Raw genomic sequence first — 12,428 nt, 5'->3', positions numbered from 1 at the left:
TGCTGTTAGTTAGAGCAGTTATAGTAGAGAACATTTAAACAGACGTTACTCTGAGTATAAGGGGGTGTTCTCACTAGAACATTTGCTTCACTTGGAATCGGAGTTTAGGATAACATTCGCTTTGCTCTGTGTCGTTTGGAGCTGTGAGAAGAACACGCATTCGAAGTCGCTCCCGGAGCAAACAACCGACGCATGCTCCGCTTGAAAAGGGTGGTTTCGCTCCGGTTAGAAACGACGCATTGAGGCAGTCCATAGGGAAACAACAGTGCATGCGTGTTGATCTGGATAAGAGCGGGACGAACTTTTCACAATTTTTAAATTTTCTGACCAATCAACTACCACGTCTGTTGCTTCGATTGCGTATGTTACTTCGTTTACATGAAGGGCTGTGAGAACGCAAATCAGAGAAATAATTTATGCAACAATGTTGCAATCTCATCCACTTGCTCCGGGGGTCCTGATTCTTGACTTTCATGTGAGAACATGACCTGAGAGCGTCTCCTTCTCATATCTACCTCTTTCCATCCTACCCATCACATTCCTGCATATTCCGTCACCTTTCCTCTCCCTACCCCCCCTGTTCCTCTCCTCTATTTCCTCCTTCACTCACTTCTTAGTTAGTTAAAGTAATTTTTTTCTGAGTGGGGCAGTCCCACTCATATTTTTCATTTTATTGACAGATACAGTAGAGATTTAGACAGGAAGGATGGGTGACATGCAGGATATGTCCCCGGCTGGAATCGAACCGGGAACCCTGTGGTTACATGGTCAGCGCTTAACCCGCTACGCCACCTAAGCGCCCCATTCACTCACTTCTGGGTCTGCTGCTCTCCCTTCTGCTCCGTCAGACGGCGCTTGGCCTCCTCGTTCACGTTGTTGGCGAGCTCCTTCTGGTGGGTCCGCCTCTTCTCCTCCGCCGTCATCTCGTTCTGCCCGAGGAACGAAAGATGGTGAGCTTATATATACAGGGTATATACAGGAATCTTGAGGTTAATTTGAAAGTGACAGTTGGATCTAAGTGACAGTTGGATCTAAGTGACAGTTGGATCTAAGTGACAGTTGACACTAGAACAGCCGTGTCTATGTTACCTACTCAGGGTATTTACAGGAATCTTGAGGTTAATTTCAATACCTTTCTAATACTTTTTAAAGACCTAGTCAATATTTTTCCAGACCTCACCGCCACTTCGAGCTGTAACCGTTTACATCAGTGACACCTTTAACTTAACAGTTTTAGTTTGCAATAGACTAGACCATTATCATACAACACAATTTCCGGTTCATCTTTGTTTGTTTAATAAAACGAATAAATTCACGAACTTTTACTAAAAGTGTTTAGGACTCAGTCTAATTCAGAAAAATACCTACAAAATTCAAGACCTCATAAAGACTTTTTAATACTTATTAAGCGTCTTGATTTTCCCAAAATTGATTTATCAACTTTTAATACTTTTCAAGACACCGCGGATACCCTGTATTTATGTGGGAATACAGTACATGTGGGAAAACTAGGGTTAGGGGTTAGGGGTTAGGTGCTACGGTGCTACGGTTAGGGTTAGACATGCCAGCATGTACCAAGTCGACATAGCACCCAACCCTAACCCTAGTTTTCCCACATGTACCGTAACATATACACAGCAAATATGGAAGCCATTGACTGACTACTTCAGTCACGCACATGTACGTACGCACACACGCACACACACACACACACACACACCCTGGTCCTGTCCACTAGTAAAGCAGCACCACGCGCTCCCTTTCCCAGAAGTTCCTCTGCGTCATCAGCTTCTTCCTCCTCGTCTTCCTCATCATCGTTCTGTCAACAAAGACAAAGATGATTTCAATGGATTATATATTTATTTATTCAGCCTTTCAATGTGGCAGCAGGGACAGAGACATGAAGAGACAGAGATAGAGACATGGAGAGACAGAGACATGAAGAGACAGAGACATGGAGAGACAGAGACATGAAGAGACAGAGACATGAAGAGACAGAGACATGAAGAGACAGAGACATGGAGAGACAGAGACATGGAGAGACAGAGACATGGAGAGACAGAGACATGGAGAGACAGAGACATGGAGAGACAGAGACATGGAGAGACAGAGACATGGAGACAGAGATTGAGACATGAAGACAGTGTCCTCCCCTCCCACCTTTAGGAAGATCGCCACATTCTTGATCTTCTTCTTGACCGGCGTGAGAATCGTGGCAGGATCCTCCTACAACACAGACATGATGACAACGGTGGAATCAGCTTGGTATGGGAAAGGACCTCACGATACACATCATGATACAGGATATATGGGTCACAATACTACTGTGATATACAGATTTAGTAAGTAATTTGATTGGACAAGAGGCATTCCATGAGTGCTGATATACAGTATAACAGCACTGGGACCTTTAACTATATGTATCACTCCGCCGCACAGATGTTCTACTAAACGACCGTTAATTAGACTACATGTTGTGTTCAGGTTACTAGGTTAACAGTCCATTTGAAGTTCAGTTGCGGAACTATTTTTTGTTTATTTTTATGATTAAATAAACAAACAAATCATAATCTGTTGTCGCTTATTACTGTTAACTAATAAACCGCGCTGTAGAACTGTTGTATAAAAGCAATATCACACTCGAGGTCGTGCTGTTATACTGAATATCAGCACGGCTGTGATTGTCTTCCTACTCGGCCTGCGGCCTCGTACCTACGACCGAATCACAGCCGTGCTGATATTCCGTATAACACACTCCCTCTCGTGTGATATTGCTTAAGTATACCATACATTATTGATAACTCCACTGGGACAACATTGTGACAGTGTACATACAGCACAGCCCTAGCCATGATGAGTGTGCTTTGTTGCTGACCCTCAAGCCTTACATGACAATGGCAAAGACCTGTACATCAATGCAAAGAGAAGGTGAAAGATGTCTGCATAGCCATGCAACTCCAAGGTGCTGCTGACTCTAGCTGGAACTACTCAGTATGTAAAAGCACAAGGATAATTCGCAGACTTGAAGGACAAACGACCGACCTTGGATATCAATCGTAGTTTTTCATTTCACGGCACATGTGTACAAATCGGAAAAGAAGTATAACACCTTTATGTGTGTTATTTCTCCTTGTATTTTTGGGATAACGAACTGCACATGTTTAATCCCTACCTGGAAACTCTCATTTAAACTGCCATGAGAGTATCCCAACACATGTTAAATGTATGTTTGAGCCGACAACACCATTACAACACCATTACAACACCATTACTAACACCATTACAACACCATTACTAACACCATTACAACACCATTACTAACACCATTACAACACCATTACTAACACCATTACAACACCATTACAACACCATTACTAACACCATTACAACACCATTACTAACACCATTACAACACCATTACTAACACCATTACCAACACCATTACTAACACCATTACTAACACCATTACCAACACCATTACTAACACCATTACTAACACCATTACCAACACCATTACTAACACCATTACTAACACCATTACCAACACCATTACTAACACCATTACTAACACCATTACTAACACCATTACTAACACCATTACAACACCATTACTAACACCATTACTAACACCATTACTAACACCATTAGAACAACTGTTTGTCTGTTTGAGACATTTTCTGCCCCTCAGCACTGCGTCTCCTGAAGACACCCGCTGTTCCCCTCTACTGTGTCCCTAAAAACTTCTATTGCCCCCCTTGTACTGTTTCTCTGTTTCTCCAGTGTCCAAAAAAAAAAAAAGAAGAAGGTTTTTCCTTCTATCAATGGCCCCCCGGGCCTGAGCTGGATTACTCTTCCTGCTACGACTGGTGGATTGATGACTCACTTGCTTAGTATTCAAATGTATTGATTGTAAGTCGCTTTGGAATAAGGCGTCTGCTAAATGGTAAAAGTGTAAATGTAAAGTTAACACCATTAGAACAGCTGTTTGTGTGTGTCTCCTACCTCGTTGATCTGTACCGAGTCTCCCACAAACAGAGCGTACTTCTTCTGCTCCTCCTTCTTGCCCTCCTTATTCACCAGGTCAGCGAAGCCCAGGCTGATACTCAACACCATGCCTGCCACACACACACACACACACACACACACACCACACATACACACACACAGACACAGACACAGACACGCACACGCACACAACAGTTATGAACACAGCGACTCAACACAGCACACAGACACAACAGTGTAGAAGCATCAAGTCCCGGATCATCAGCATACATCCAGTGACTCCTGTGTGATAAAGGGTTCTAGCGCATTCTAGTGTTCTACAGTGTTCTCCAGTGTTCTACAGTGTTCTCCAGTGTTCTAGAACGGTGTAGGGTGTTCTACAGTGTTCCAGTGTGAGATCAGCCTCTGAAGCAGCATTCATAAGGACAGTATCGTGAGAACGTCCTCACCTTTCTTCAGCTTGTACTGGTTCTTGGCGTTCAGGACCAACGAACCCTCTCGGAACTCAATACCCATGGCAAACCTGCAATAGGCAGTTTATCAAAATCAATATACGCTATTATTGTGTGTGTTAGAATATCATAAAGTGTTTTGTGTTTGTGTGTTTACCCCAGGTTTTTGGTGAGTTTGGACACCAGGTCTGGTTTCTCTTTCTTCACGTACTCCAGCACAGTGTTGTAGGCGTCACTGATCTTTACTCCTGCAGAGAGAGAGAGTTGGGTTACACAACGTGCATTCAACCCTCTCTCCACACACACGCGCACACACACACACACACACGTTTGTGCACCTGGGCACACATGAACACACGTTGACTCCCACACCAGGGTTCCTACAAGTTTCAACAAGTCAAATTTAATACCTTTTTTTAAGACCTCTTTGAATATAATTTTAGACCTATTCGCAACACCATGATGGCTTTGTCATCCTCGAGGTGATGAAATTAGGGATTTCACTGCCATACAGACAAAAAAGGAAGCGAATTCGCATTTTTTTGGGTTCCAGCTTGATTCATTTCCACGTAAATAGATGTGGTCGGACTGATTTCCTTGCAGGATCTAATTTTTAAGACCTAGCACCTCATTTTTAGACCAAATAAGTGAAATGTAGGACCTTTTTTGTGCCTTATAGGTCGGATTGCTGGATTTTAGACTTTAAGGCTTTTTATGACCAGCGCGGGAAACCCTGCCACACACACACCATGTTTGAACCCTGCCACACACACACACACACCATGTTTGAACCCTGCCACACACACACCATGTTTGAACCCTGCCACACACACACCATGTTTGAACCCTGCCACACACACACACACACACCATGTTTGAACCCTGCCACACACACACACACACACACCATGTTTAAACCCTGCCACACACACACACACACACACCATGTTTAAACCCTGCCACACACACACACACACACCATGTTTAAACCCTGCCACACACACCCCCCCCCACACACACACACACACACACAACCCCCCCCACACACACACACACCCCCCCCCCCCCCCCACACACACACACACACACACAACCCCCCCCCCCCCCCCCCCCCCACACACACACACACACACACACACACACACACACACACACACACACACACACGCACCGTGTTTCAGCTCCTTGAGTAGCTCCTCTTCCACCAGCAGCAGGAAGCTGTAGTTGTCCTGCATCTCCTGGGGGGGGTCCACCATCAGGGTCCGCACCAGGTTGGAGCAGTACGACTTGTAGCGGATCCCCATGGCGCACGTGATCGCCCCGAAGTGCATGTGGTTCTTATCACTGAGACCAAGGAGACAGGTTATAAGGAGTGTTACAATGAGTTATAGTGGTTGTTCGGTGTTCTAATGGGGTTACTAGCGCGAGTGTGACAAACGTCATTCTTTGCGTACACTGTATTCGGTTGTTACGTCTGACGTCAAACGTGACGTTTAGCAATTTCCAGGTCCAAACCAGAAATTCCCTGCACCAGAGTACCAGTGTACTACAGCGGTAGAATCGTTTTTTAGACTGGGATCTCAGATTCAGATTCAGATTCATTTATTTATTCAAGGGACAGTGCATATTAATAAAACAAAAATAAATAGTAAATACGCCAGAGTTAGCCCGAAAGCTAGTTTTCATCCGCAGTCCCTATGCCATGATGTTGTATATGGCTCCCTGGAGGAAAAAAGTACATTTAAAAGATAAAATATAGGTAGACCTAGGCACAAAAAAGTAGACAGGAGGACAAGCATTTAGCTTAAGGGCATAACATAGGGGGTTAAAAGAGCATACATTAATCATAGGCGGTTAAAAGGAGGGTACATATTCGGTAAGCAGACTAAAAGCAAGCAACATATACGCACGATAAGCAGACTAAAAACAAGCACACAGACTGTACAGTAGGGCTGTCCCAAACGACTATTTTTCTAACGATTAATCTAGCGATTATTTTTTCGATTGGTCGGTTAGTCTAACGACTAATTTAACGAATTTTTTTACTGTTCGGGGCAACAAACAAACAAAAAAAAAACATGTGTAGGCCCCTTAATTTCCACCTCACTGCTATGTTTAGCCAACTTGAATGCCAACATGGCCATTTAGAAGTCTGTCCATCACCACAACACATAGCTAGCTAGTAGCTACATAGCTAGCTAACGTTACTCTCGCTGCTATGTTATGATTAAATAAATTGATGCTAACGTAGCATGCGAGCTACGAGCTAGATAACATACAGTAGGTGCGAGCACCACAATGACAATAGGCTACCGTAGCTAGCCAGCTACATAGCTAACGTTACTAACACCAGAAGACAAGACATACAAACTGTGGTGAGCTACATTGCTTGTGTAACATTAGCTAGTAGCTATCCATTTTTCACTGATACACGGCCGGAAAAGTGAACAGAAATACAACGCTGACTTACGGTGCTATCTTGCGGCTGTCTTCACAAAGAGCTCCAGGATGCTTTCGCTTGAGGTGCTCGTTCATTGCAGACGTACTGCTGTGATAGGCCATTTCATTTTTGCTTATCTTTTTTGCTTATTAAAAAAAAAAAAAAAAAAAAAAAAACGTATAAACAAATTTTTTTTGCAACTAACCGACGCATATTACGCAAACCGACGTATTTACGTAGTCGATGACGTCGATGACGTCGACTAATCGTAACAGCCCTACTGTACAGGTAAGACATGTTAGGCGGTACACAGACAGGCGGTACACATGACATACAGGTATAGGACAGGACATTTCAATGTTGGAATCTATTCATACAACAAGGGACACAGCAGCACTTTCTTGTTTTTCCCATATTTGTCAGCGTCTTTGAGCCTCGGAAAAGCACTATACAAATATAATGAATTATTATTATTACTGAGGCATTTCGAAGACAGCGCCTCAGCCAACGTTGGACCCGGAAACACGTCACGACTTAACAACCGAATAGGAGTGTTACTACAATGAGTTATATGGGTTAGGGTTCTTATGTGTGGTCGAAGGGGCTTACTAGTGCGAGTGTGACAAACGTCATAGTTTGCGTACACAGTATCGCTTCCTCTCAGAAGCCTCGAACCCTCTGTATTGTGCAACACACGTGACCATCCTCCCACGTTACACCTGCCAAGCCACCGGAGGCTACCAGAACCTCAGTATGGAGGTGTCTCAACTTGAGGGGTGAGTTTATTACTCTGTCAGCATGGTAACCACGGAGACTATCGTTTCAATTGTGAGGAGTGCGTCAGTCTGCCACAGATGTACATGGTTAGTACACAAGCAACAGTGATACACATAATTTGATCTAGTAGTATTCGGTTGTTAAGTCGTGACGTGTTTCTGGGTCCAAAGTTGGCTGAGACGCTTTTTTCTTTTTCTTTTTTTATAATTCATTATATTTATATAGCGCTTTTCCGAGGCTCAAAGACGCTGACAAATATGGGAAAAACGGGAAAGTGCTGTGTCCCTTGTTGTATGTGGTACTATGGTGCAGGGAATTTCTGGTTTGGACCCGGGGAAATTGCTAAATGTCACGTTTGACGTCAGACTTAATAGTCTGGGGTAGTGGTGGTCTAGTAGTGGTGGGGTAGTGGTGGTCTAGTGGTAGTGAGTTGGACTTGTGATCGGAAGGTTGTGAGTTCAAATCCCGCCTGAAGCCACACCACTACTAGTGTGCCCTTGGGTAAGGCACTTAGCCCTCAGTTACTCCAGGGGGAATGTCCCTGTAATTCGTAATTGTAAGTCGCTTTGGATAAAAGCGTCTGCTAAATGGCAAAATTAAATTATAAATTACTTAACAACCGATGACTGAGAGTCTTCCAAGCGTTGTGTTGCAGTGTTTCCACTGGGCTCCAAGCAGCGCCATCCAGGCTGTCCTGCACAATAGTTGCCAACAGAAACTAATAGAAGCCAGAGGGGACAAGACTCCCCAGCCTATACAATGGCAGAGGAAACACCATAGAAGAAGCAGTGTTTTGTCTTGTCGTCTACTTTTTGGGGGGGTTTATTCTGTGAAGCGCATTGTATTGTTGTGCAACCTGTGTATGAAATGTGCTATATAAATAAAAGGTTTGATTCGATTAATTACCTAACCACGCTGAACTTGAGGCTGTAGTTGCCTCCGCTCTGGATGATGGGGGGGTAGCACATCTCCACCGTGGAGGGGTCCGCACCGCCCAGGTACTTCTTCTCCTCGATGGCCTTCTCCACCGACTCCGCCAGCTTGCTGTGGCGCACTTTCTGTCAGTCACACAGAGGAGGGACACCCGCGGTAAGGGACAGACACACGGACACCAGGACAGGCTAGTGGAGGTAGAAATCGGAGGACGGGAGGGGCTCACTCTAATGCATGGAATGGAATGAGGAATGGCCATCAAACACACCGTATTCCGGTTCCATACATTACAATGACGCCTCCAACTGAAGCACATATGCCACATTGTCTTCTGCTGGTGTATAAAGGGAAGAGTCATCTTTTTCTTTATGTTTTGCTAATTATATTCCATTTGGAACAGTGTCAAGTGTGTAGTGACGCTGCTGAGTAAAATGTACCCTAAAACAACTTGAATATCCATCAATTATAAAAATAAAAATAAAGAGAAAACATTACACCCACCTCATCCTATCATGTGTATTAGACATGCTGTTTCTATCTCCTTACCGCGAAGTCAAACCTAGGGGCTTCTACAGGGCTGAACTGTACTGTGTTGGCTTGAAGATTCTCCACTCGTACCTTTCCAGTACTGTTTCAACAACTATGATGGGTGCATATGTTACGGTACATGTGGGAATATGGTACATGTGGGAAAACTAGGATTAGGGTTAGGTGCTACGTCGACTTGGTACATGCTGGCATGTCTAACCCTATCCCTAACCCTACCCCTAACCCTAACCGTAGCACCCTAGTACCTAACCCTAACCCTAACCCTAACCCTAGGTTTCCCACATGTACCGTAACATATATATAGGCCAGCCCAGTAAAGCTCAGCCCTGTAGTTTTAAAGTCTGACAAGATCTGTCCCGTGTCAGATGAGAATCCCTTACCTCGTCTGCGTCCACTATCTCCATCACCCTCTCCTTAAAGAACTTGGAGTAGACCTCGCTGGTGACCGCAGCAGCCTTCTTCATCAGAGTCAGCTCCCCGTCCTCCTTCACGGCCATCGTGTACGCCACCACACCACTGATGTCCACCTGGAGGAGAGAGACAGTGATGAGGAGGAGTTTCCCCTTTTGCAGTGCAGTACACACACACACACACACAAAGAAAGAACTCTCTTTCAACATCAACACATTTCACCCTCTGCATCCACTCCTTCCTCACAGTCACAGTCACTGTCATCATCATCCTCCTCCTCCTTCTTCTTTCCTCCCTCCCCTCACCTTCTCCAGGCCCTCAGCAGTGATCATGTCGTTCCAGCTCTTCATGTACTCTCCGGGGAACTTGTCCTTGATGAAGACGCCCACCGTCTTGCCCTCCTTGCTGCCCCGGATGGCCTCCATCATCTTCTCAAAGTTGGCCTTGTTGCTCTCGTTCTGAGGAAGACAGGGAGAGGACCTTTACGTGTGAGCCTTCACGTACTTTCTGTGTGTGTTTATTCGGTTGTTAAGTCTGACGTCAAACGTGACGTTTAGCAATTTCCGGGTCCAAATCAGAAATTCCCTGCACCAGAGTACCAGTGTACTACAGCGGTAGAATGACAGTTCAATCGTTTTTTAGACTGGGATCTATCCATACAAGGGACACAGCACTTTCCCATATTCCCATATTTTTCCCATATTGTCAGCGTCTTTGAGCCTCGGAAAAGCGCTATACAAATATAATGAATTATTATTATTACTGAGGCATTTCGAAGACAGCGCCTCAGCCAACTTTGGACCCGGAAACACGTCACGACTTAACAACCAAATTACACTGTCACACACGGATATGAGACTTCAGTTGTCACACTGTGTGTGTCTGTGTGTGGAGGCTGGTGAAGGTCGAAAATCAGAGCAACGGCTTCATTGTGAATGAATGGAATGAAGAACGGGATTAAACACCATTCCTCGTTCCATTCATTACAAAGAGGCTGTCCTCCGATTTCTGCCTAAACCAGCCTCCCTGTGTGTGTGTGTATATGTTACGGTACATGTGGGAAAACTACGGTTAGGGTTAGGGGTAGGGTTTGGATTAGGGTTAGACATGCCAGCATGTACCAAGTCGACGTAGCACCTAACCCTAGTTTGCCCACATGTACCGTATTCCCACATGTACCGTAACATATATATTATTACACATGGACAGGAGAAACACTGTCTTACCTTTTCCCTGACGAGCAGTGTGATAGGCGGTACACCGTTTGCGTTCTCATTGCCCTTGGTAATGGCCACCTGTTTGAGAAACTCTACTTTCTTCTTGCTGGCGAGGAAGATGATTTTGGACTCGCAGAAGACCATGATGGTGTCTGTCAACTCATACCCAAACAGCCAGGTCTGGAAAACAGATATGAGGGAGGGACATTTGTTTGTATGTTCATGTTGTTTAGCTACATCCTGTTTCATCCACAACCTTATTATGTCTATAACATTTCTTCGGGGTCTTGATCTGGGAAGACTCAAGGGGGCCTATGCTAATGCTCTGCAATCTGTTATGGTGAAGTGAACACATGAACTTTTATTCTTCGTGTTATTCACACTTTTGTATGAATGATGATGAACTTTGAAGTTTACCTGGAGGGCAGTGGACTTGGCGTACACAATCTCCTCGTCCACCCCGACCGACACCAACATAGCGTCCACCTTGCCAAACTCATCTTCTGCTTTCTGTGATAAAAGGAACAAGAAAAAACATTGTTGATCAATATTATTTTGTCTTTTTTTTCTTTTTACAACAACAACAATCTCAAGTCATTATGGTTGCATAACCAGGCAGTTAGGAGCTCGTTGACACGTTGCTGCCTGGTTATCTAAAGTAGGTGGGCAAGTAGGAGAAATGCGCGCTGAGCTCCAACCTGGCTGAGCTAACTAAAGCTGGAGTTCACATGCTTTATTACAACACACAGACAGACACACTTTAAAGCACGTTAGCCAATAATCAAAAGCTGAAACGTCTTGTGCAGCTCATATAAAGTCTAATGCACATCCCTGCGTTGGCAGAACACAGTTAAGCAAGCTTAGTAGCTCTGCTGAGAACATGTCCAACTTTCTGAATGAGATTCCCTGCTTAGCTACACAGCTAACATGCTATCTAGCATGCCTTGGTGATGGGAAAGGGAAAGGGGGGCAGCTTAGCTTAGCTTCATCTGTCTCTAGCTCCTAGTCTGTTTCCACATCGTTTCGTTTACATTTAAAGCGGTGCAAGAAAATAAATCTGAATGTATATGTCTTTATTTTGTGCTGTTAGCTAAGAAACCCAGACAGCTTTACTTCTAAAGAAAATCGTAAGGGAGATGTGCCAGATGTGGCTAACTAAACTGCTAACTAAATAGCTACCTGACAGTCAGTGGACCTTAATACCCAATGCAATAAAGAAGCTACACTACTGCCAACGTTTGTGTTCGTTCATTCATATAGATATTCATATCTGCACTTGTGTTTCATAGGCTGCATATGTGTTAATCTAACTCAGGGGCCTTGTAGCTAACATAGCTAACCCCATGGATGTGGAGGCTGAAGCCCCCAGCAACTCACTCATGGCAGCCGACAACAAAGTCAGAAAACGCGGCTAGCCGCCACAAAAACGCACGTCAGAAAATAATAATTTGTATTATAGAATATATTTTTTTAAAGGGGTTTTCTTTACCTTCCAGTTGCCGTATAGCCGCTTGATTCGGCGGTAATACGCTTCCTTGTCCAAGTTTACCGCCATGGCGCCAGTCTCTCTCTGCTCCTTCACACGAACTCCAGGTCCCGGCTTCTCTCAGCAGCAGGCCGGAAGAGCGTCACTCTCTCTCTCTC

At 44.5% G+C, this 12,428-nt stretch overlaps 1 protein-coding gene across 1 annotated transcript in view; it reads right to left on the bottom strand.

The window, feature by feature from the left end:
- Window positions 1-12,388, bottom strand: part of supt16h (SPT16 homolog, facilitates chromatin remodeling subunit) — a 21,033-nt gene extending 8,645 nt beyond the window's left edge. Inside the window, exons 1-13 of the mRNA XM_080543302.1 lie at window positions 12,274-12,388; window positions 11,202-11,294; window positions 10,794-10,964; window positions 9,873-10,025; window positions 9,537-9,683; window positions 8,581-8,732; window positions 5,629-5,801; window positions 4,615-4,705; window positions 4,455-4,528; window positions 4,003-4,115; window positions 2,161-2,226; window positions 1,721-1,819; window positions 814-929 (exon numbers count right to left, since the gene is read on the bottom strand). Coding sequence (XP_080399428.1) covers window positions 814-929; window positions 1,721-1,819; window positions 2,161-2,226; window positions 4,003-4,115; window positions 4,455-4,528; window positions 4,615-4,705; window positions 5,629-5,801; window positions 8,581-8,732; window positions 9,537-9,683; window positions 9,873-10,025; window positions 10,794-10,964; window positions 11,202-11,294; window positions 12,274-12,339 — 1,514 coding nt within the window. The 5' untranslated portion in view covers window positions 12,340-12,388. The remainder of the gene's footprint in view (window positions 1-813; window positions 930-1,720; window positions 1,820-2,160; window positions 2,227-4,002; window positions 4,116-4,454; window positions 4,529-4,614; window positions 4,706-5,628; window positions 5,802-8,580; window positions 8,733-9,536; window positions 9,684-9,872; window positions 10,026-10,793; window positions 10,965-11,201; window positions 11,295-12,273) is intronic.
- Window positions 12,389-12,428: the final 40 nt, after the last annotated feature.

The sequence above is a fragment of the Nansenia antarctica genome (genome assembly GCF_963989245.1).
Source record: "Nansenia antarctica genome assembly, chromosome: 12".
In the NCBI taxonomy this organism is placed as follows: Eukaryota; Metazoa; Chordata; class Actinopteri; order Argentiniformes; family Microstomatidae; genus Nansenia; species Nansenia antarctica.
This window is presented reverse-complemented; position numbering and strand designations above follow the sequence as displayed.